We start from the raw sequence: 26,247 nt of genomic DNA on the forward strand, positions 1-26,247 counted from the left end.
GACCTGACGACCTCACTGGCGCCGATCCCTAGGGTGTCACCTCCAGCGCCGCCTTCGGGCGACGCTGTCCCCGATGCCTCCCTCGATCCGGTTCCGGCGTCGGAGCGGCTTGGAGATTTTTACTTCAACTAACCGGCCCCATCCTTTGACAACCCTCATTATCAGGAGATGGGTGATGAGGTGTATTGGGAGGGGTCCGAGGATCCTCTGACACTTGATTGTCAGTCCCAGCAGGACTGGACAGGTGAACTTGGGGATGCCAGTGGTCTGAACACTTCGCCGGACACTGGTTTTGTCTAACCTTCTACCGTGGCTACGGAGGAGGGGGCAACCTACAGTGGGGTGCTGACGCGGCGGCCAGGGCCTTGGGCCTTGAGCTCCCCGTCGCGACCATGAGGACTAACCTCCTCACTGAGGTCCTTAAACCGCGGTCAAGCTCGGCTGAGCCTCTGCTGCCGTTTAATGAGGCCTTGACTGACGTTCTTTTGGGCACTTGGTCCAGGCCCGCTACAGGTCCGCCTGTAGATAGGAATGTGGCCAGATGCCACCGCCGGCCCCGGGCGACCCTTGTTTCCTGTCCACCCATCCCACCCCTAGAGCCTGGTCATCCAGGCCTTCAACTCCCAGACCGCATTCCTGATCGGGAATCCAAGAGGTACGAGTAATACGGCACAAAGGTATTCTCCTCCCTGAGTTTGGGACTGCGGTCTTCCAACACCGCATGCCTATTGGGCCGCTACACCCACTCTCTGTGAGACAGTCGCGGACGTGCTGCCAGAATGCCCGGCGGAGGTCAGGGCTAAACTCGCCCAAGCCCTTGCGGAGGGTCGAGATGCAGCACGTTTTTCCATCCGGTGTGGGCTGGATACCACGACTCACTGGGCAGAGCGATGGCAACAACTGTGGCGATTTGTTGCCATGCCTAGTTGAGGTCCGCCAACTTTTCGGCCGATGTCCAGAATACACTCATGGACATGCCGTTTGATGGCCGTCGCCTTTTTGGCGACAAGGCAGACCATGCGCTTGAGCGCTTTACGGACTCAAGGGCTACGGCCAAGTCCTTGGGCCTCTCGGCTCGCGCCAGCAAATGGGTGCCTTTCGCTCCATTCGTGGCCATGGAAGGGGCGCCCCCACAAGTGCTGCCAGCCACGCACCGCAGACTAATTTACAACGCGGTGGCGGCCGTGGAAACCGCCGTGGCGGCGGTCGGGGACAAATGGTGAGGTCAGTCCACGCCGTCCCCTGCAGCATCTGCCTCTAAAGCCTCCTAGTCCATGCTTTCAGGCCAATTTGACGCCAGTGGGGTGCAGGGTTTGCCATCACCACTTCCTCTGGCGCACTGTCACTTCGGACATGTGGGTGCTGCAAATCGTCCGAAGGGGCTACTCCCTCCCCTTCGAGGCGACCCCTCCAGCCATGCCACTGCAATACCACTGCGTGTCGGGGGATCACTTGCGACTTATACAAGAGGAAGTTACGGCCCTCTTGGCGAAGGGGGCCATTAAGCGCGTTCCTGGGCCAGAAGTAGGGTGTGGTTGCTACTCCCACTACTTTCTGGTACCCAAGAAGGGCAAAGGGGGCCTACGCCCTATCTTGGATCTACGGAACGTTAACGGCTTCCTCCGGAAGGAGAAGTTCAAAATGCTGACACTGGCTCAGGTCTTAGCTGCCCTGGACCCAGGAGACTGGATGGTAGCGTTGGACTTGCAGGACACTTATTTCCACATTTCTGTCCTGCCGGCCCACCGGCGCTACCTGCGGTTCACGGTAGGCCACGAGCACTTTCAGTTTACCGTGCTCCCCTTCGGCCTTACCAGCGCCCCACGGGTGTTCACGAAGGTGATGGCGGTGGTCGCAGCTCATCTGCGCAGGTTAGGGGTTTCAGTCTTCCCCCTACCTCGACGACTGGTTGTTGAAGGCGGGCTCGCCCCAGACAGTCGTCAGTCAGCTCCAGACGACGGCAGACCTCCTGCACCAGCTGGGGTTCTCCATCAATGTGCCGAAGTCACACCTGTGCCCCTCCCAGAAGCTCCTCTTCATCGGAGCGGTTCTCGACTCGGCGCAGTTTTGGGTTTATCCTCCCGAACAGCGGGTTTGGGAAATTCAGGCTCTGATTCCGATCTTTCAGACTTTATCCAGAGTCTCGGTCAGGTTGACGCTGCGGCTTCTGGGGCTGATGGCCTCCTGCATCCTTCTGGTGCATCACGCCCGATGGCGAATGCGGGCTCTGCAGTAGGACCTGAAGTTTCAGTGGGCCAAGCATCTGGGCAAACTGTCCGACCATGTCCTGATCTCGGAGGGCACTGTGAGACAGCTGCAGTGGTGGCTCACGGACCATGATTGGGTCAGCGGCAGATCCCTCTCCCTTCCCCAGCCGGAGCACGTAGTTGTGATGGACGCGTCCCTCCAGGGCTGGGGTGGCCACATGGGAGAGGCGGAGATCAGAGGCCTCTGGTCTCCGGCGGAGTCCCGGCTCCATATCAACCTTTTGGAGCTGCAGGCGATTCGTCTAGCACTGAAGGCATTCCTCCCCTCTGTCCGGGGGAGTGTAGTGCAGGTGTTCATGGACAACACCACTGCCATGTGGTACTGCAACAAACAGGGCTAGGTGGGGTCGTGGACCCTCTGCCAGGAGGCACTGCGTCTCTGGCAGTGGCTGGAACATCAGGGCGTGTCCCTGGTGGTTCAACACCTGGCAGCCTCTCTGAAATCCAGGGCGGACGAACTCAGCCTACGGTGCATGATGGATCAAGAATGGCGTCTGAACTCGAACGTGGCGCAAGGTCTCTTTCTGCAGTGGGGAGAGCCTTGGTTAGATCTATTCGCCACCGAAGAGAACACAAAATGTCATCAGTTCTGCTCGTTGGAATTTCCAAGGCGGCACTCCCTCGGAGACGCTTTTCGTCACGAGAGGAGTTGCGGGCTGTTATACGGCTTTCCGCCTATACCACTTCTGCCCAGAGTGCTGAAGAAGATCAGGCGCGACCGGGCCCAAGTCATCCTTGTGGCTCCGGACTGGGCACGAAGGTACTGGTATACCGAGCTACTCAGTATGTCAGTCGATCCCCCGGTTCGTCTGCCTCTTCAGGAGGACCTTCTGTTGCAGCAGCAGGGGACGGTCCTCCACCCGAACCTGTCCAGTCTCCACCTCCATGCTTGGAGATTGAGCGGCGACAGTTGAGGCCATTTGACTTGCCTCCTGAAGTCTGTAATGTAATTCTGGCAGCCAGGCGTCACTCCACAAAGTCGGTATACACCTGCAGGTGGAACAGATTTGTGGCATGGTGCACAGCAAAGGCTGTGGATCCTCTCTCTGCCCCTCTTTCTGAGGCTCTTCTCTTCCTTCTTTCTCTTGCCCAGCAAGGCTCTGCTCTGGGCACTATCAAGGGCTACCTTTCTGCCCTGTCAGCCTTTCTTAGGCTGCCTGATAAACTGTCTTTGTTCAAGTCCCCCATTGTAACTCGGTTTCAGAAAGGCAGCCCACACATGTTTCCCCCTGTTCCGTTTGTGATGCCTCAGTGGGACTTGAACCTTGTTCTTACCTATCTGATGTGCACTCCCTTTAAGCCACTTCACAACTGTCCTCTCCGCCTTCTTACTCTGAAGACTGCTTTCCTGGTTGCCATCACCTCTGCCAGGAGAGTGAGTGAGCTCCAGGCTCTTTCATCCAAACCTCCTTTCCTTTCTGTCCATCCGGACAAGGTTGTGTTGCGGACTAGACCCTCTTTCCTGCCAAAGGTTGTCACGGCCTTCCACATCGGGCAGTCTATCACCTTGCCCACCTTCTTTCCGCCACCGCTTCCCTCAAAAGAGAAAGAGCGGCTCCACCGGCTGGACCCAAAACGTGCGCTTTCATTCTATCTAGATCGCACACACCAGTTCCGGGTGGATGACCAACTCTTTGTTGGTTACGTGGGCGCTAAGAAGGGACGGGCGGTGCACAAGCAGACCATCTCTCGGTGAGTCGTCTTGTGTATCAAGGCTTGTTACTCCTTGGCGAAGAGGGAGCCTCCTGTTGGGCTGAGGGCCCGTTCCACTCGGGCCACGGCGGCTACCACTGCCTGGGTCGGGGAGTCCCTTTGCAGGACATCTGTCAGCCAGCTATGTGGGCCTTGCTGCACACGTTTCCAAGACACTACTGCCTGGACAGCCAAGTCCGGAGTGATGGCTTCTTTGGCCGTTCTGTCCTCCAGGACTTTCTGGTGTGATTATTGGTTCGCAGACCCACCACCGCGGTTGGTATTGCTGGAGTATCTATTCTAAGGTAAAGAATCTAATACTAACCTGTTTCTTTCAGATGAACAAGTTACTTACCTTCGGTAACGATATATCTGTAAGAAACAGTAGTTAGTATTAGATTCCTTACCGCCCCACCCATCCTCCCCGTTCTGCGAACCGATATCTAGGGTTAAGGTCATCCCCTTTCAGGGCCCAAGTGTCAATGGCAATAGTGTTGGTTTTTTACATAGCTCTGCGTTTCTGGTGCGGAAAAGCTGTGTATAAGAACTGACGTCAGCGCGCGAGGGCGACGTCTAAGTACTCCGGCGACATCATCCCGGCGCCAACGACGACGGACGCGGAGCCGCAGACGACGCCTACCGACGTGCAAGGGTACTGCTACGCAAAAGTTTCCGGATCCAGACTGACGCCTGATATTCTAAGGTAAGGAATCTAATACTAACTACTGTTTCTTACAGATATATCTTTACCGAAGGTAAGTAACTTGTTCTTTAGCACTGATTAGCAGTTGTAAAGTGCCCAAAGTCCTAAACCCAACCAACACAGGAAAAAATAGGAGGAAGAAGCAAAAAATGTTGGGATAACACTGCAAAGCGGGACATGTCCAACACTCACACTGGGCACATCTGGCCTCCATGTCAGCAGCTTGCCAATCAGCCCTCTCTTTGGCTCTGGCAGCCATAAGAACTCGCTTCAGACCAAGTTTCTCTCAGCATTCGTCATCTGAATGAATATGATGAGCACTCTGAGGCGTATAGCTTCCTCATTAAACTCGTTGAACTTGCAGTGTTTGATGAGCGTATCCAGTCAACAAATTTGTCGATGGTCTCACCAGCTGTCGTTCATGTCTGAAAATTTGTCTTTTGTTATCTACATTCGGCATTGGATCGAACTTGAGATTCAAGGCTCCTTTGATTTGACTGTATCTAATATCATCAGCTCGCTGCATTTTCTTTGACTTCATTTACACTTTCACCAGCAAAATTCTTAAAGTACTTGATAATCTTTTTATGTGCTTTTTCCATTGCATCAATGAAATCATCAAATGTTTCTATCCAGGCCGTCCATCTTTCGCCAATTCTCAGCTTTTTGGCTTTATCGAATTATGCTGGTGGTTTCAAGAAAACTGTGGCATTCTAACCATTGGTGGAACTCACTGATGGGGAGAGCTGTGTTCTTTCCGAGGCTGCTTTGCTATCTTGTTTATCGAAACCATCTCTAAAGCCGTATGATGTGCTGGCCTTTCGATCATCTTTGTTAATGACACAAGATATGACCTCTTTCTTGATCTGCGTTTGGAAAAGCAAACTTTCACTAATATGATCTGCTTTCTGAACTTCAGAGACCTCAGGAGGTGTTATGAGGCCCACTTAGCAGCTTTGGTTTGGTGCCGCTTCGGGTATGGACGGCAGATCTCTGGTGCTTCCACTGAGGTCCATCCCTCCAGCGCTGCGACAGGATGCCTTTTTTTAAACAGTACTGGTTGGCAGATGACTGTTAGTTGTATCTGTATCGCTTTCGCTTTAGGTGTCTCTTCGTGCTGTCTGACACCTGGTTGGTCTCTGCCTTACAGCGCTTCTGTTCGTAGTGCTATTTTGCAGTTTGCTGCTCTTTCAAAACCTTGTTGCTTCTGTCTGTAACTTTATTACTCCGTATGATGTATTGCTTTGAGTTGCGCAGTACCTCTTTGCTGCCTTCCCAGCAGGTTTTCGGACAACAATATCTAGACTTCTCAAAAATGCTTTTGTTATAGTCCAATGCTTTACATGGTCTGGGGCTGTGTTTTGACTTCACATTCACCAAACGTCAATTCCCCACGTCGACTGAGGCACACGTGGCAACCACAAGCAGTATGCTTGACCATGACAAACTCTCTGGGAGAGCACTGTCGATCTTCGGGTTACTAATCCTCTATTTCGTTGCCAGTTGTAGCGTCCTCCCCAGCCCAGGCACTCGCCAATGACTACATCATACACTGAGCTTTTTATAACATGTCTTTATTATTCTATGTGTAGCTACAAACTCAACATTCTAAACCTGCATTCACTTCACTCCACTCTAACGCTTACAACACAGCTCTACAGACTTCATCAAGAGCCACAAGGGTTCCGTCATTGCAAACTCGCATGACACTGCAAGCAGTGACAATCATGGTCTGTTCTGCAAGTCCTGCAGCTGAAATACTAGTAGACGTAGAAAATGGTGAGAAGAAGGAAGAGTATTCGGAGCAAGGCAGGCATCTAAGTCCTAATATTATACTTTCATTGCTAGATTGGATTTCCTTTTGACTACGTCAGTCACCTTCATGTGACCCCATTGATGTGTTGATCTGATGTCTCTCCCCACCCCCAGTACTCTGAGGCAGCTGTTTGTGTCCTGCACACAATAGAAATAGTAATAAAAAGTAAATTAATTTGGAAAAAGGAACGTATTGTAATGAGGTTGGGGTAGGATGAATGATAAATTACAACAAGTAAAGGAATGGTAACCATGAGAACTATGAGCTGTTTGGTTCGAGTGGTGCAGATATTACAACTGATTCCAAAATTATTGAACAAACAAGAGGAATAATAGACTTTGGCAAGCTGGGTTACAGTGGTGTAATTATTAACTTGTCAATTTGTACTGCGAAATGTGCAGACAGTATGGATCACCCTCTCTTTATTTTCAAATAAACGTTGTCTCTTGTGTTTACATGTTCAGTATGTCTGCTGTTTAAAGTCTGTGGTTGCCACCAGCGTTTGTCCTAAACTGCACTGCGTGTTGGCAGATACAAGAATGACTATTTGTCACTTAATGCAAGCTAATATTTTTTTGCTGCTATCGTTGTCTAACTGGATGCTTCTTCTCCACATTTCAGAATGATATTTTTCTCCGACATTACGACAAAGGCCCCTGTAGGAACAAGCTTGGGCATTCCCGTGCCTCAGTCATGTGGAACAGAACACAGGTAAGGAAAGAACAACTCAGTTGTGAAATAAACACAAACGTGAACTTATGCATTCACAGGGGACCATCACCCCTCTCATAGTTGACGTTTTCACCATAACGGCCTCACCATTTCACTACGTTCGTCTCCTCGAACCACACTTGAGCAAAATTCATCCTAGCTATGAACCCGATAACCTGGTACACCCATACCTATATAGGCCACCCTTACAGTTAGGACCTATTAGATGCTAATTTGATCTCGATTGCCTTGTAATGATCTCACCTTGTTTGTACTTTGAAAACTTAATAACAATTGTTTAAATTAATACCCACAAAAGAAGATAACCTGCCATAATACAAGGATGTTCTCTTGCGCGTCTGTAATTAATGCGTGGGGTTTATAAAGCGCGTGTCAACTCCTAGGAGTGTCCTGACACTGCGAACTGCAAGTAGAACCAAAAAGGAAAGAACCTTAGCACCACATTAACGAGATGAAAAAAGCCAAGTTTTCAATCTGCTGCGAAATACAGATTCAGCCTCAGGGTCCGAGGTTCAAGAGGAACCTGTATTCAGGCTTTAGCCGCCAAGAGGGACCCTGTAGTCTGTTTGTCGTATGCCATAATTATGTAGTGTGCACATTGTTTATTGGAGAACTTGTCAATTGTGTGCATTCTGACAGTCATTATTACTTAATATTAAAATAATTAATAACTTGTATTAAGGGTGAATGTGCACCTTTTATTTTTAACAGATTACTAGCCATCAGAATCCACATGAAGCGGGACATGGCTCATTACTTAATGACTTATATGGTAATAACTGTGATAGCATTTATTGATTTCTATACCTTTGCTGTCATTTCCTCAAATTAGGACTCTTGACATTGGCTACTAGCATTCACCTATTAGTTTTAATATCTAATTCACTCCGAAAAGGACGACTCACTCTAATTTCGGGGAACTTCTTTTTTTCATACCAGGTGGGGTAAAAATCTTGTTCTTCAGAGGATGGCAGAAAACTCTTATGTTAATGCGTAACCAAAGCACGTCTGGCTGATGATACAGCAATCTTATCCTGACAGGATTTTGTTGTTGGGGTAGCTCCATAAAACTGCGTATTGGAAATCTCTCACTTTTGTAAATCACTAAGTTGCAGGAAAAAACGATTGATTTTCTCTAAAGATATCTTGTTTAAGAGATCGGAAAGGCCTACATAGCTTCGATGTCCTGTAGCTCTTTACCCCGATTACAATCCACACTTGGTGAAATCCCTGCTTTATGGTTTGACCTTCATCTTGGAGTGCTGTTTCCAAACTACATAGGGACTTTTATCCTCTTGCTTGCATGTGGTTTAATCAATCAATCAGTACATTTATAGAGCGCGCTACTCACCCGCGAGGGTCACAAGGCGCTAGAAGGAGGGAGGGAGGGAGGGGGTGGGGGGTGCTACTGCTCGAATAGCCAGGTCTTGAGGTGTTTCCTGAAGGTGAGATGGTCCTGGGTCAGTCGTAGGTGTGCGGGGAGGGAGTTCCATGTCTTGGCAGCCAGGTAGGAGAATGAACTTCCTCCGGTGGTGGCTCTGCGGATCCGTGGGACTGTTGCAAGGGCGAGGCTGGCGGAGCGGAGCTGGCGGATAGTGTGTAGAACGAGAGGCGGTTGAGGAGGTATTCGGGGCCCATGTCGTGGAGTGCTTTGTGTGCGTGGGTGAGGAGCCTGATCGTGATCCTCTTGCTGACCGGGAGCCAGTGCAGGTTTCTCAGGTGGGCAGATATGTGGCTGTGGCGAGGGATGTCAAGGACGAGTCGTGCGGAGGCGTTCTGTATGCGCTTAAGTCGTTTCTGAAGTTTAGCTGTGGTTCCTGCGTAAAGAGCGTTCCCGTAGTCCAGTCGGCTGGTGACGAGGGCCTGGGTGACCGCTTTTCTAGTTTCTGTGGGGATCCACCGGAAGATCTTTCGGAGCATGCGCAGGGTGTTGAAGGATGAGGATGAGATGGAGTTGACTTGTTTGGTCATCGTGAGGGAGGAGTCCAGGATGAATCCCAGGTTGTGTGCGTGGTCGGTGGGTGACGGTGCGGTGCCCAGCGCTGTGGCAACATGATGTAGGTGCCTTGAGTATTTACAACAAGGGGTGGTGAGGGACAGAGTCTCTGAATTAAGCAGAAAGCTCTCACCCAGTCAAGAGATCAGGGCTAGATCCAACACCGTTTTTTAGCTCACTGCACCATCCCAGTTTCAGAACCTGGCTGTATGCAAATTAGTCTGTTCCTGTCCCAGTGCATGATGGGAACAGGGCAAACCAAACTACAAAAGCCAATTCTTACACTGGGAAGGAAACAAGCTCCCGGGGACCGGTTTCTGGCATTACAGCCGTCTTCGGCCCGGTTTGCTTGAATCCTGATGGTGCAATGAGTAAGGGTCTCACATCTGAGAATACCCTTCCACGCTTAGGGTGGACAAAAATATTTACAACAAGGGGTGGTGAGGGACAGAGTCTCTGAATTAAGCAGAAAGCTCTCACTCAGTCAAGAGATCAGGGCTAGATCCAACACCGTTTTTTAGCTCATTGCACCATCCCAGTTTCAGAACCTGGCTGTATGCACATTAGTCTGTTCCTGTCCCAGTGCATGATGGGAACAGGGCAAACCAAACTACAAAAGCCAATTCTTACACTGGGAAGGAAACAAGCTCCCGGGGACCGGTTTCTGGCATTACAGCCGTCTTCGGCCCGGTTTGCTTGAATCCTGATGGTGCAATGAGCAAGGGTCTCACATCTGAGAATACCCTTCCACGCTTAGGGTGGACAAAAATATTTACAACAAGGGGTGGTGAGGGACAGAGTCTCTGAATTAAGCAGAAAGCTCTCACCCAGTCAAGAGATCAGGGCTAGATCCAACACCGTTTTTTAGCTCACTGCACCATCCCAGTTTCAGAACCTGGCTGTATGCAAATTAGTCTGTTCCTGTCCCAGTGCATGATGGGAACAGGGCAAACCAAACTACAAAAGCCAATTCTTACACTGGGAAGGAAACAAGCTCCCGGGGACCGGTTTCTGGCATTACAGCCGTCTTCGGCCCGGTTTGCTTGAATCCTGATGGTGCAATGAGCAAGGGTCTGACATCTGAGAATACCCTTCCACGCTTAGGGTGGACAAAAATATTTACAACAAGGGGTGGTGAGGGACAGAGTCTCTGAATTAAGCAGAAAGCTCTCACCCAGTCAAGAGATCAGGGCTAGATCCAACACCGTTTTTTTAGCTCACTGCACCATCCCAGTTTCAGAACCTGGCTGTATGCAAATTAGTCTGTTCCTGTCCCAGTGCATGATGGGAACAGGGCAAACCAAACTACAAAAGCCAATTCTTACACTGGGAAGGAAACAAGCTCCCGGGGACCGGTTTCTGGCATTGCAGCCGTCTTCGGCCCGGTTTGCTTGAATCCTGATGGTGCAATGAGCAAGGGTCTCACATCTGAGAATACCCTTCCACGCTTAGGGTGGACAAAAATATTTACAACAAGGGGTGGTGAGGGACAGAGTCTCTGAATTAAGCAGAAAGCTCTCACCCAGTCAAGAGATCAGGGCTAGATCCAACACCGTTTTTTAGCTCACTGCACCATCCCAGTTTCAGAACCTGGCTGTATGCAAATTAGTCTGTTCCTGTCCCAGTGCATGATGGGAACAGGGCAAACCAAACTACAAAAGCCAATTCTTACACTGGGAAGGAAACAAGCTCCCGGGGACCGGTTTCTGGCATTACAGCCGTCTTCGGCCCGGTTTACTTGAATCCTGATGGTGCAATGAGCAAGGGTCTCACATCTGAGAATACCCTTCCACGCTTAGGGTGGACAAAAATATTTACAACAAGGGGTGGTGAGGGACAGAGTCTCTGAATTAAGCAGAAAGCTCTCACCCAGTCAAGAGATCAGGGCTAGATCCAACACCGTTTTTTAGCTCACTGCACCATCCCAGTTTCAGAACCTGGCTGTATGCAAATTAGTCTGTTCCTGTCCCAGTGCATGATGGGAACAGGGCAAACCAAACTACAAAAGCCAATTCTTACACTGGGAAGGAAACAAGCTCCCGGGGACCGGTTTCTGGCATTACAGCCGTCTTCGGCCCGGTTTGCTTGAATCCTGATGGTGCAATGAGCAAGGGTCTCACATCTGAGAATACCCTTCCACGCTTAGGGTGGACAAAAATATTTACAACAAGGGGTGGTGAGGGACAGAGTCTCTGAATTAAGCAGAAAGCTCTCACCCAGTCAAGAGATCAGGGCTAGATCCAACACCGTTTTTTAGCTCACTGCACCATCCCAGTTTCAGAACCTGGCTGTATGCAAATGAGTCTGTTCCTGTCCCAGTGCATGATGGGAACAGGGCAAACCAAACTACAAAAGCCAATTCTTACACTGGGAAGGAAACAAGCTCCCGGGGACCGGTTTCTGGCATTACAGCCGTCTTCGGCCCGGTTTGCTTGAATCCTGATGGTGCAATGAGCAAGGGTCTCACATCTGAGAATACCCTTCCACGCTTAGGGTGGACAAAAATATTTACAACAAGGGGTGGTGAGGGACAGAGTCTCTGAATTAAGCAGAAAGCTCTCACCCAGTCAAGAGATCAGGGCTAGATCCAACACCGTTTTTTAGCTCACTGCACCATCCCAGTTTCAGAACCTGGCTGTATGCAAATTAGTCTGTTCCTGTCCCAGTGCATGATGGGAACAGGGCAAACCAAACTACAAAAGCCAATTCTTACACTGGGAAGGAAACAAGCTCCCGGGGACCGGTTTCTGGCATTACAGCCGTCTTCGGCCCGGTTTGCTTGAATCCTGATGGTGCAATGAGCAAGGGTCTCACATCTGAGAATACCCTTCCACGCTTAGGGTGGACAAAAATATTTACAACAAGGGGTGGTGAGGGACAGAGTCTCTGAATTAAGCAGAAAGCTCTCACCCAGTCAAGAGATCAGGGCTAGATCCAACACCGTTTTTTAGCTCACTGCACCATCCCAGTTTCAGAACCTGGCTGTATGCAAATTAGTCTGTTCCTGTCCCAGTGCATGATGGGAACAGGGCAAACCAAACTACAAAAGCCAATTCTTACACTGGGAAGGAAACAAGCTCCCGGGGACCGGTTTCTGGCATTACAGCCGTCTTCGGCCCGGTTTGCTTGAATCCTGATGGTGCAATGAGCAAGGGTCTCGCATCTGAGAATACCCTTCCACGCTTAGGGTGGACAAAAATATTTACAAAAAGGGGTGGTGAGGGACAGAGTCTCTGAATTAAGCAGAAAGCTCTCACCCAGTCAAGAGATCAGGGCTAGATCCAACACCGTTTTTTAGCTCACTGCACCATCCCAGTTTCAGAACCTGGCTGTATGCAAATTAGTCTGTTCCTGTCCCAGTGCATGATGGGAACAGGGCAAACCAAACTACAAAAGCCAATTCTTACACTGGGAAGGAAACAAGCTCCCGGGGACCGGTTTCTGGCATTACAGCCGTCTTCGGCCCGGTTTGCTTGAATCCTGATGGTGCAATGAGCAAGGGTCTCACATCTGAGAATACCCTTCCACGCTTAGGGTGGACAAAAATATTTACAACAAGGGGTGGTGAGGGACAGAGTCTCTGAATTAAGCAGAAAGCTCTCACCCAGTCAAGAGATCAGGGCTAGATCCAACACCGTTTTTTAGCTCACTGCACCATCCCAGTTTCAGAACCTGGCTGTATGCAAATGAGTCTGTTCCTGTCCCAGTGCATGATGGGAACAGGGCAAACCAAACTACAAAAGCCAATTCTTACACTGGGAAGGAAACAAGCTCCCGGGGACCGGTTTCTGGCATTACAGCCGTCTTCGGCCCGGTTTGCTTGAATCCTGATGGTGCAATGAGCAAGGGTCTCACATCTGAGAATACCCTTCCACGCTTAGGGTGGACAAAAATATTTACAACAAGGGGTGGTGAGGGACAGAGTCTCTGAATTAAGCAGAAAGCTCTCACCCAGTCAAGAGATCAGGGCTAGATCCAACACCGTTTTTTAGCTCACTGCACCATCCCAGTTTCAGAACCTGGCTGTATGCAAATTAGTCTGTTCCTGTCCCAGTGCATGATGGGAACAGGGCAAACCAAACTACAAAAGCCAATTCTTACACTGGGAAGGAAACAAGCTCCCGGGGACCGGTTTCTGGCATTACAGCCGTCTTCGGCCCGGTTTGCTTGAATCCTGATGGTGCAATGAGCAAGGGTCTCACATCTGAGAATACCCTTCCACGCTTAGGGTGGACAAAAATATTTACAACAAGGGGTGGTGAGGGACAGAGTCTCTGAATTAAGCAGAAAGCTGTCACCCAGTCAAGAGATCAGGGCTAGATCCAACACCGTTTTTTAGCTCACTGCACCATCCCAGTTTCAGAACCTGGCTGTATGCAAATTAGTCTGTTCCTGTCCCAGTGCATGATGGGAACAGGGCAAACCAAACTACAAAAGCCAATTCTTACACTGGGAAGGAAACAAGCTCCCGGGGACCGGTTTCTGGCATTACAGCCGTCTTCGGCCCGGTTTGCTTGAATCCTGATGGTGCAATGAGCAAGGGTCTCACATCTGAGAATACCCTTCCACGCTTAGGGTGGACAAAAATATTTACAACAAGGGGTGGTGAGGGACAGAGTCTCTGAATTAAGCAGAAAGCTCTCACCCAGTCAAGAGATCAGGGCTAGATCCAACACCGTTTTTTAGCTCACTGCACCATCCCAGTTTCAGAACCTGGCTGTATGCAAATTAGTCTGTTCCTGTCCCAGTGCATGATGGGAACAGGGCAAACCAAACTACAAAAGCCAATTCTTACACTGGGAAGGAAACAAGCTCCCGGGGACCGGTTTCTGGCATTACAGCCGTCTTCGGCCCGGTTTGCTTGAATCCTGATGGTGCAATGAGCAAGGGTCTCACATCTGAGACCCTTGCATCAATTCATCACCACCCCCTTTTCTAAATCGTTTTTGGCCACTATAGGTGTGGCAGGGTATACTCAGACATGAGTCCCTTTCTCACTGCTCCATCAGGATTCAAGCAAGCCGGGCCGAAGAAGGCTGAAATGCCAGAAACCGGTCCCCGGTAGCTTGTCTCCTTTCTGGTGAAGAATTGGCTTGGTAGTTTAGTCTGCCCTGTTCCCATGATGCACTGGGCCAGGGACAGACTGATTTGCATATAGCCAGGTTCTGAGCTGGGATGGGGCAGTGAGATAAATAACGGTGATGGATCAAGCCCTGATCTTTGGACTGGGTAAGAGTGGTCTGTTTAACTCAGACACTCTGTTCATCACCACCCCCTTTTCTAAATCGTTTTTGGCCACTATAGGTGTGGCAGGGTATACTCAGACATGAGTCCCTTTCTCACTGCTCCATCAGGATTCAAGCAAGCCGGGCCGAAGAAGGCTGAAATGCCAGAAACCGGTCCCCGGTAGCTTGTCTCCTTTCTGGTGAAGAATTGGCTTGGTAGTTTAGTCTGCCCTGTTCCCATGATGCACTGGGCCAGGGACAGACTGATTTGCATATAGCCAGGTTCTGAGCTGGGATGGGGCAGTGAGATAAATAACGGTGATGGATCAAGCCCTGATCTTTGGACTGGGTAAGAGTGGTCTGTTTAACTCAGACACTCTGTTCATCACCACCCCCTTTTCTAAATCGTTTTTGGCCACTATAGGTGTGGCAGGGTATACTCAGACATGAGTCCCTTTCTCACTGCTCCATCAGGATTCAAGCAAGCCGGGCCGAAGAAGGCTGAAATGCCAGAAACCGGTCCCCGGTAGCTTGTCTCCTTTCTGGTGAAGAATTGGCTTGGTAGTTTAGTCTGCCCTGTTCCCATGATGCACTGGGCCAGGGACAGACTGATTTGCATATAGCCAGGTTCTGAGCTGGGATGGGGCAGTGAGATAAATAACGGTGATGGATCAAGCCCTGATCTTTGGACTGGGTAAGAGTGGTCTGTTTAACTCAGACACTCTGTTCATCACCACCCCCTTTTCTAAATCGTTTTTGGCCACTATAGGTGTGGCAGGGTATACTCAGACATGAGTCCCTTTCTCACTGCTCCATCAGGATTCAAGCAAGCCGGGCCGAAGAAGGCTGAAATGCCAGAAACCGGTCCCCTGTAGCTTGTCTCCTTTCTGGTGAAGAATTGGCTTGGTAGTTTAGTCTGCCCTGTTCCCATGATGCACTGGGCCAGGGACAGACTGATTTGCATATAGCCAGGTTCTGAGCTGGGATGGGGCAGTGAGATAAATAACGGTGATGGATCAAGCCCTGATCTTTGGACTGGGTAAGAGTGGTCTGTTTAACTCAGACACTCTGTTCATCACCACCCCCTTTTCTAAATCGTTTTTGGCCACTATAGGTGTGGCAGGGTATACTCAGACATGAGTCCCTTTCTCACTGCTCCATCAGGATTCAAGCAAGCCGGGCCGAAGAAGGCTGAAATGCCAGAAACCGGTCCCCGGTAGCTTGTCTCCTTTCTGGTGAAGAATTGGCTTGGTAGTTTAGTCTGCCCTGTTCCCATGATGCACTGGGCCAGGGACAGACTGATTTGCATATAGCCAGGTTCTGAGCTGGGATGGGGCAGTGAGATAAATAACGGTGATGGATCAAGCCCTGATCTTTGGACTGGGTAAGAGTGGTCTGTTTAACTCAGACACTCTGTTCATCACCACCCCCTTTTCTAAATCGTTTTTGGCCACTATAGGTGTGGCAGGGTATACTCAGACATGAGTCCCTTTCTCACTGCTCCATCAGGATTCAAGCAAGCCGGGCCGAAGAAGGCTGAAATGCCAGAAACCGGTCCCCGGTAGCTTGTCTCCTTTCTGGTGAAGAATTGGCTTGGTAGTTTAGTCTGCCCTGTTCCCATGATGCACTGGGCCAGGGACAGACTGATTTGCATATAGCCAGGTTCTGAGCTGGGATGGGGCAGTGAGATAAATAACGGTGATGGATCAAGCCCTGATCTTTGGACTGGGTAAGAGTGGTCTGTTTAACTCAGACACTCTGTTCATCACCACCCCCTTTTCTAAATCGTAGGTGCCTTGAGTGACGTAAGAGCAAGCAAGTTGGCGGCGATAGTGTTCAGACACTGTGTCTCAGGTTTCAGGTCCATTATGATGCTTGTGTCGAGTTTTCATAGGTTGAACAGAAGAACGTCCAGGTGTTACCCCCTCGCCCATTTATCAATGTGAAAAAGGCTCTCCCTTTAAAACTAAAGCAGCTGGTCAGTGTTGGTTATAAGATTACTTATCTCGTCCACAGATGATGGCATTTCCTCTGTCTCAGTCACAAGAATTGCTTTCTGTCTGTGGTAATATGGTTTCTAACAGCTTTAGCCTCTGTCGGTTTGTCTGTAAACTAGGACAATTCACACAAGAAGCACGTGCGCGAAACTTTCTCTGGTATTTTGAGACCGGAGTGGGCCAGGAATGGGCCTGCGTGAAGACCGTGTTGGCACCGCCTTAGATGCTGTAACTCGCTTTTAAGCATGAGACCAGAAGACAGGCCATATTTAACCTTGGTCTTGCTCGTTAAGGCAGCTCCTTGCTCCACATTCCAATTTTAGATCCCTTGCCCTCCAGTGCAACTTGATTTTGCTGTTTCTAGGCTGTCAACGACTCATTTCAAGCATAAGACAAACAGCAATTAACAAATATTAACATCATACATTTTGTTAGTGTTTTTCTGGTTTAAAAAAATGCACTGTATTGAGAACTTAACGGGTGGGCTGGTGGTACTATTGAGAACTAGTACGCGCATTTACAGGGTGATCAGTAGTTGTCGAGTACATTATGGACCTACTAGCTAGATACGCTGTTTTGGGAACACCCTTTGAAGTTGCACGTTCTGAAGCAGGATTTTCCCTATAAATCGTAGGTAGACATCCCATCCAATCCTAGATGTAATATAGGTTCATAATTTCTGATATGTGTGTTGGGGTATTCATGGATGCATGTGTAGTAGAGAACTGTTCCTGCTCTGGAGATACTTATAATCGCTGCACCATACCTGTGGAAAAGGCCATATTGCACTATGGTTGGCTGTGTAGGTTTTGGTTTGAATTAGAGATTACTCAAAGCACATCTTCTCTTTTGGATTATGATCCGCACACACAATCAAAGAGATGTTTTCTTCTTCCTTTCCCTGCATCAATAACGGCAGAAGAGATACAGAAGAACTGTCCGCAAAATTAGGCACAGGAAAGCTTCTCCAGCTCTTTTCAGCATGTATAAAGTAGCAAGAGATTTGCAGTCGTAGGAGGCTTCCACACAATGCTTTCCATTGTGTAACCTTGCCTTAACACTGCTTAAAAATGTGCTTGTGGTTCAAAAGACCCCAAACTGCTGGGAGCCTGTACAGTGGACTAGAAGGTGGAACAGATCTCTTGTCTCAGGAGGTATACGCTTCTATCAGGTCCTGAAGCTCTGCCTTGTTTTGGCGAGTTTTGAAGAGGTGCAAAATAAACCGGGGCTTCCGTTCTTAAATATTCTGTACTGAAAAGGCTAATTATACTTTTTGCTTCCAAACCTGCCTGCTGTTCTAGTTTCCCAAATTAAGCACTCCAAAATTCTCTGATGCTTTCCGTTAGCCTGACTATCCTTTTATGAGGAATTGTACTCTACGTATCTTTCCTCTCTCAAGCAGAACAACACTGTTGCAAACAAGAAACATGTTTGCTCATTCTCTTTTTTTCGTTTTTTTCCTCAGGTTGTGGGGATTCTTCTGGGCCTTGGTATCCTCGCCCTTGTGACCTCTCCCTTGCTGCTCCTGGCCTCCCCTTGCATCATCTGCTGCGTCTGCAAATCCTGCCGGGGCAAGAAGAAGAAACACAGCCCACCAACCACCTAAAAGCGGCCTGGTGGGCTCTGCACTGGACTGCGCACGACAGAAAGCACAAAGACTTGGCTTTTTTGGCGCCACGCCTGCAGAGCGAGGGTGCCGGACCTTTCCAAGACTGAGGACAAGTGCCTATTTGTTCCACGCTGGGAGTCTGCTCACCGGCCCCTACAGCTGGAAGGGGAAACCTCCCTTTTCATTATTTATTTTGTTTTTTTATTTTAGTGCATCTGTGTCTCCTGCAATACAGTCCTTATTCATAACACTCAACATGATGTGGAAAATTCATCAATGGCTGCAGTGTTGCGAGATCATAATCATAATTGCGCATGCGGACTGACAGTACACTGCGAGCCCTGCAGGTTTCTAAAGATGGCACCCACCCAGGCTGTTTACACTTGCTAGGCAAGGTTTCTTCAAGGGAAACATTTAAGCATTCAGTTTGTTCCACATGTCCCACGACCCTCCAGACATACAGGTGTTCTTTTCATACGTGGTATCCCTCCTGCACACAGGGGGCTGGTGAAAGGGCTAACATGAATGTTTTGTCCTGTTTGCTTCTTGGCTCAGAAGCATCTTTTGCTGTATGAACTTTATTTTCTAAAATGTCTGCCACTGTTACTAACACATGTAATATGTCACATATAATATGTCACGTGTTTTACATTTTAAGGCAGCTCTACTCATTACATGGCAAAGAATGAACATACATATTAATGCCTTGTGTGGGTTATTGATTATCATATGTAAAAGGATTTCTGAATCGAAGTACAGGTTTACTGATGAGTTTAGCTGCTGCATTCGGTCAGCAGAGAAAAAAGATGATTACTTGAGTAATGCTTTTTAATATAGTGCTTACCCTTTAGGTATTGTGCATGGAGAACCCCGCAAGAGGGATGTTGGCAAACCGTGCCCATGGATTGGTGTAGTCTATTTTGAGATGTTGGCCATGCATCGTCATTCGCGGTTTGCTGTGCATTAACATGATGCAGCTGCTCAGTGTCCATTTACAAAATGTCAGATCAGTGAAAGAGCGGTTAGAATATATATCCTCTCCTGACTGCCCCTGGTAAGGGCTACTTATTAAACAAGCATTGTCAAAGCCAATAGATCTCGTCTTTCAGACTTGTTGATTCTGCCAGGGATTTTTGTTCATGCTGTTCAGCAATGACAAATGCTGTACAGCATAAACAAAAGGATGGGGCATGAAGGGGGAACAGCAGTGAGGTGGCTGCTGGCGGCCTCAGCATTTTGTGGGCTCACGTACATGCTTCCTTTTTTGTGCATATGACGTATGTGCCATTTTATTATTTTCTGAGATGGTAAATGAAAAAAATATTAAAATGAAGTCCCCCCAAAAAAATAGTGCTTCCTTTGGACAACGGAGGAGTGGGTCAGGGTCGCTGATAAAGGAGAGGGAAAAGCACACAGGAAAGAGAGCTACAAGGAGGGAGGGGGAGACGCCCACAAGAGAGAGTACAATACAACGGAGATGCTGACAGGCGAGAAGTCAAATCTCCAACCTTTTCTGTACTTCTGTTCAATGAAATGCATTGAGAGCTACTAATATTATTAGGTTTGTATAGTGTCCATTTCTATATGTATATTAATTCAACCAAGCAAAAGCTTTCTAATTTAATAAGCTGGGCTGCACACAGGTGAGCCACTCAGAGATAGCTGGGGAGCAACAATAGCTCACGAGCTACTGGTTGAAGACCCCAGATAGCCACAGGGTGTGCGGGCAGAGAAGCACATGGATGAGAGAGACCAACAGGGTTGAGTGAGGCACACAATGGAGACTTCTGGAAAACATGCACTATTGTTGGTGCTTTTTACATTGAAAGGAGCCTCTTGGTGGACTAGGGCTATGTGTGAGTCTTTAAAGGCCACAGCCCTAAATACAAAATAAAATTTCAACCAGAGAATGCACATTAGAAAATTCGCACAAGACAACATTTAAACTGTAAACCATGAAGATTTATTTACATTTTAAGAATCATTACAGAAGGCAAAAGGTATATGGTTACTCTATTCAAAATACTCATAATGGAAATGTACGTAGAAATAGCGATTGGCAGTGAAAGCTAAGCCCCAAGATATCAATTAGTCCGTGCCGAATGCTGTTTAGCTCAAATCAAATAAAGAGTCCAAAGTCAGTTGGACTGTGCGTGCCTAGTCATCTGCTTCATATTACAATTTGGTAAATTACATTTATTATCAGATTGCTTCCATGTGCCTTTCATCAATGGCACAACCTGCTATAACTCACTTTTTATTTTCATCCTCAGGCACATTTTTTTTTAAAGGTGAACCTTCATCCTTCCTGCACCAATAGTAGACCCAGTGCCTCAAGCCACAGCCAGTCTGCGGACCTGGTTATAACCCAGAAGGGCCACCATTGGCGTCCAAGCCACCACCTCCCCAATAAATTACTCCAGAAGCTTTAATATCTTGAACCAGAAGTGCTGCACACGTGGGCAGTGCCGCGCCATGTTCTGAAAGCCAGCATCATCCATGCCGCAACGCATACATTTAGAGTTGTTGCACAAGCTGTATTGGCATAAATGGCATGGGGTGTATTGTATACAATTAAGATAGTTAAAGCGCACAAGTCAAAGGCGACATTTCAAGGAGATAGTATGAACCACTGAGCAGCAGTAAGCCCACTGCTTTTCTCTGAACTCCAGACCTCCGTCCTCTTGCCAATTACGGCAAGCCTTAGGGATACAAGGCCTCCGGGCCTCCTTTAAGAAAGCATATAATGTCCTGATCGCCCGCAATGGCAATGTCGCCTGTAATATGTAGGTGAGAGACCATAGCTCTAATGGTTAGGCCAGGGCATCACCCAGCAAGGTCTGAATCGTATGAGGTGCCCGATAATATTGAAATTGTGGTAGTACAGTTGGTGTGTTGTACTGTGCACTGACCTGAGCCCAGTTGCGTAATACCCCATCCTCAACCAAATTGTCCATATACTGTATTCCAAGCCCTCGTAGTGCTGCCACTGCCTCTTTTCCTGCTCTGGCGGAAACCACAAGCACCACTCTAGTGGGAGCCAAGGGAAGTAAAGCAAGGTCTTGTGCTGCATGTCTGTAATTTTTTTCCAGAGGCTTTGTGTTGTGCCTTTGAGTTCTGTTATGTGAAAACGGCACACAGGTCTACTAAATAGATACTAAATAGATAGAGGGACAGCGATAGATGGGATGACCCATCACGTTTCAGCCAAAGATGCAGTAAATCCAGCTGTCCATGCAGCCAGTAATAGTCAAACATGCTATGGGAGAGTGAGCGTATTCCATTGCGCTCTGGGCTGTTTACCTGTCCACACCAAGCGCACCAGCAAGGAATGAAGAGTCCGAAAGACCACACCTGGCTGTAGTATTGGAGTGTTTGCAAACAAAAATAGACATCGGGGATGCACTAGCATCTTCATGATGGCTATGCGTCTACAGAGATACAGGGGTCAGCGAATCCAACGATCCACTGCATCAGTGAGTCTATGCACAGCCTTCCTGTAGTTTTCCTGCAATACTACCTCTGTGTCTGTGTGGACCTGAATGCCCAAGTAGCGAACCGGCTTCCATTGTTCACTTGAACCGAAATTCTAATTGTGTAGGTGTTGTAGTGTAGATGGGAAATATGAGGGACTTTCCCCAAAGTTAATTCGCAATCCCGAGTAGCCACCAAAGAGTACTACCTCTCTGAGGACCAGTGAAAGATTATGCTCAGGGTCGCGAACGTAGAATAGCGTATCAAATGGTTATGCAGATACTATGAGATTATAATGTGTAAAGCAAATACCTCAATGGGCATGGTACATAATGGTTCTGCAACAAGCGTGTGGAGTAGTGGAGACAAGGGGCAACCTTGACGCGTGCCCCTCGTGATGGCAATTAATATGTACATGCCCCGTTGGCTCCATGCAAAGGAACCGGGCCAGTTTCAGAAATTCCACCCAGTAATCCCTGCCGACTCTCCCTGTATGCACTCAAAGTCAGCCAAATCCACTTCCAACCTTGCAAGCCGGCCCTGAATGGAGCAGAGCACACAAGCGTGTTTTGAGATGGTGACCCCACCAATATAGACCTTAAAGGCCTCCCAGATGGTGGTAAATTCCCCCAAGCCTAAATTGGTGTGGCAATATTTATCAATCGCCTGCGCCAATTTCTCTTGGAATACAGTATCCATCAATGAGTACTCTGGGAAGCGCCAGGAGAACGCACTCGGGCCCACTAGTTCCTAGACTAGCTGTACCAGGGAGTGATCTGTGTATGTGCGAGGCAGATGCTCACACTAACGGATCTTGGACAACAAACTGCACAAGATAAGCCAATAATCGATGAGTGTATGAATGTCATGGACAGTAGAGTAATGAGTTTACTCCCTGCTCAGTCACCCCTGCAATAGCGTGGGCCGCTGCCGAAGTTCTCAGAGGCAGGCCGCGGGAGCGATCCAGGTCAGGCGACTGAACGCAATTAAAATCATCATGGCGAGTGTTGCAACGGGCTAGTTTAGCATGAAGTGCGTGAAAAAACTGCTGGTCATAATTTGGCCCATAAACCCAAACTAGAAGTACATCAAGATGCTCTCCTCACGAGGCGGTGACTGTGACTTCTGTGCAGGCAGCGGCGTCGGGAGACAATGTTGGAGTCAATGGAGTTGTCGGCAGAACAGGGTTTGTAGGGTCATCCAGGATGGTGACCACGGCTACGGTGCAGGCAGCGGCATTGGTGCCGCTGCCTGCCGCAGTGCGAAGCAGTGGCATCGGTGAGACCAGGTCTGTGGTGTTAAAGTAGGTGGCCACGGAGCAGGCAGCGGTGTCGATTACAACGTGAAGCATTATCATCTAGGTCGGTGCTGCACTCACCCAGGGAGCGATGACCACGGAATCGTTGCTGGCTGCAGCATAGATGATGTTTAAGGTATGCTTTTTTTGCAGGTACAGCTCAGCAGCCACCTCCAAGGGCTTAGAACTAGAGTTGGCACCACTTGGCAGGTCAGAACTCCCAGCAGTGGAGTTCAGATGCTGTAGGTGAAGTCTTTTGTGTCCCTAAGACTTCCTAATAGGAGGCCAACTCATGCAAGCCCTTGGAGAAACTTCACAAGCAGGATACACAGCAAAGTCCAGTCCTTTTCCTCTCTAAAGCAGAAGCAGCAACTTCAGGCCAACCCAGCAAAGCAACACATAACATTGGGTCAGTACTCCTCCTCACAGATCTTCAGCTCTTCTCCTTGGCAGAGACACCTCTGGTTCCAGAAGTGTTCTTGGAGTGTTCTAAAACTCTGGAGTTTTAGGTCCAATACTTCTACCCCTTTTTGCCTTTGAAGTAGGCATACCTCAAAGAAAGTCTTTGTAGTTCACAAGTTCCTGTCTTGCTTGGTCTTGGCTCCAGAACACTCCAGGGGGATAGAGACAGCATTGTGAGAGGCCAGGCACAGCCCTATCCTGGTAGGTGTGACAATTCCTCCCACCACTTTAACTCAAGAAGACCCATCAGCCTGGTGGTGAGTCATCAGTATATGCACGGCACGCCTCAACTCCCTGGGTGCAACTTTCTATAGTGAATGCACAAACAACTCCGCTGTGAGTCTGAACCACACGTTGATTCCACAGGCAGGCAGAGGATGGGAAAGCAAGAAACTCCCACTTTCTAAAAGTGGCATTTCCAAACACACAATTTAAAAACCATGTTTACTAAAAGGTGTGCTATTGAATTTTGAGTTCAGGGAGTCCAAACTCCAAATCTCTAGCTGTTCCGAATTGAAAGTTAAGATTGTAAAATGTTACAAAGCAGCTCCAAAGATAACCTATGGGAGAGCTAGTCCTTACAATAGTGAAAAACTAAAATAGAGGTAAAACACTATCAGAACATGTAAAACACACAGCACATGTTCTACCTTTCACATACACTGCACCCTGCCCATGGGGGTATCTTGGGCCTACCTTACATGTAGTAAAAGAGAAGGTGTGGGCCTGGCAAGTGGACGCACTTGCCAGGTCGACATGGTAGTTTAAAACTGCACTTGGAGACACTGCAGTGGTAGGTCTGAGACGTGTTTACAGGGCTACTCATGTGGGTGGCACAATCAGTGCTGCAGACCCACTAGTAGCATTTGATTTACAAGCCATGGGCAAAACTTGTGTGTATTACTAGGAACTTCCCAGTAAATCAAATATGCCAATCATGGATGACCAATCAGAATCACTTTTTATTCAGAGAGCGTATGCACTTTAGCACTGCTTAGCAGTGGTTAAAGTGCCCAGAGTCCTAAAGCAACAAAAAGAGGTCAGAAAAAAAGAAGGCAAAACGTTTTGGGATAACCCTGTAAAAAGAGTTGGGTTCAACACAGTACAGCTACATCTATCTGGTGACGCTGTAGATACAATACCACCATACGAACTTTTCTATTGTCGTTTAACCCTTGGACGTTCTATGTTATGAAAGTCAACAGTGACCTATGCCCATCAGGAGCATTTAAACAGCATCACCCCTTCAGCCACCTCCCTGGGCCACCACCCTGACTCTAATAATGGAGGAAACCACCTAGTCAACCCATGGTAGGAGCCCCCAACCAGTGATCGTGCCTACTTTCAAAGCACCATATTCAGCCCTGCATTCACATCCGTAGCACCTTGATGCCCTTGGGCTTAGTCCGCATTCTACAAATTGCCCATTCATTCATTCAGCAAAAATAGTGACAATTCCAGGCATAACATAGAGAAAGGAAAACACTTAGACTTAAGGGTGTGTCAGGAAGGTGAGGCAGGGAATATCTATCGGGTAGTTCAAGGTTGTGGGAGGACACCTGCTCGCCATCCTCTTTTCTCGGAGACTGCCGACTTCCACTCGATAAACCGGGCTGCTTGAGGAATTGCTGCAAAGTCTTAGAATATCTGAAGATCTTGTGTTTCCTATCGACAGTCACTCTGCAACTTCTGCTTTAGTAGAATAAACTGTCTTCGTGCCTCGCGCATATGTGGTGTGAAGTCCGGGAAAATTGAATTGTCTGTGCCCTCATAGCGAAGAGGCTGTAGTTCCCTGGATCGGTGGAGCACTGCATCACGGTAACAGTAGTTAAGCAGCCTCGCTATAATCTGGTAGGGCTGGACCCCCTGCACCAGTCTCTGCATCAATGAATGGTGAGCACGCTCCACCATGAACATACCTGTAAAAGTCTCACGCCCTAGCTTCTATAAGTAGCCGTTCCACAAAGGGTTACATATTCCAGACATTCGTCAATTCCCGCAGAGCAACTATGCAAAGATAATTCAGCCAGGAGTGGGCTTCCAAGTCCTTAGCCTGCAGCATTGACAGTGGCTTCTCAAGTTGTTTCTGTGACCCCGTCGTCGAGTTCTGTTCATCTTCAGCCTCCAACACCCTTTTTTACACCATATCGAGATGCACTGCATCTTTATTGATGTATTCCAACATGCTGTCCATTCAATATGAAATGCCTTTTATCTTCCCCTCGATCTTGGTGAGGCTGAGCTGTATAGCTGTCAGGATTTGGCCTAGTTCACCCCCATCTCAGGACCTGTGCTATCGGAGCCAGTTGTGGGTGCCGCTGCTCAATTTTGTTGCTAGCCTAGTAGTTTTATTCTGCTCAAACTTTAGCTTGGGCTGTGTTTTATCAGATTTACCCATGGCGGCAAAAGCTCCACAGACTGTGGCCAATATAGAGTCCAAGTTGTGTGCACCTTTGGGTGCCCAGTAAAGTAAAGAGGTAGTCAAGAATTTTGTGAGCCGTCCTAGCCCCCTATCAGGGGACAAGGAGTGTCGCCATGGTAGTTATAGTCACTATGGCCAGTGATGATGTCCAACTTCGGGCACCGCTGTATATAATGCAGGCCAGGCAGAAGCCCACAGCTGTGCCTCCAAATGCAACTGACATAGCGGCCCACCTGCTACAGCACTGTGCCCTGTGAGGCAGGGAACTCCATATGTGACAGCAGTATGATCAGGTAGTTATGACGAGGCCCTTGTTGCTGGGCCGCAGTATGCCCCACGTTGGGCTACAGTGCTAGACTGACAATAGGTGACTCTTCCCGGAGTCTTAGGCAGTCTCTGGCACCTTCGCCACTCCACAGTGGGAAGGCAGATTCAGCCTCCACACGCAGTGTGGGCTGGGAATCCCGCCCTATTGGGTGATGTCAGTCACGTGGGCCCGATATTGTCCAATTTAAAGGCTGCAAACAGTTGCCAGCATCAGTGGACGTCTTTTTT

At 48.6% G+C, this 26,247-nt stretch overlaps 1 protein-coding gene across 1 annotated transcript in view; it reads left to right on the plus strand.

The window, feature by feature from the left end:
* RNF144B (ring finger protein 144B) overlaps positions 1 to 19,385 on the plus strand; it is a 334,233-nt gene extending 314,848 nt beyond the window's left edge. Inside the window, exons 7-8 of the mRNA XM_086965140.1 lie at positions 7,100 to 7,189; positions 17,894 to 19,385. Coding sequence (XP_086821266.1) covers positions 7,100 to 7,189; positions 17,894 to 18,034 — 231 coding nt within the window. The 3' untranslated portion in view covers positions 18,035 to 19,385. The remainder of the gene's footprint in view (positions 1 to 7,099; positions 7,190 to 17,893) is intronic.
* The last annotated feature ends 6,862 nt before the right edge of the window (positions 19,386 to 26,247 follow it).

The sequence above is a fragment of the Lissotriton vulgaris genome, chromosome 4_1, assembly GCF_964263255.1.
Source record: "Lissotriton vulgaris chromosome 4_1, aLisVul1.2, whole genome shotgun sequence".
NCBI lineage: Eukaryota > Metazoa > Chordata > Amphibia > Caudata > Salamandridae > Lissotriton > Lissotriton vulgaris.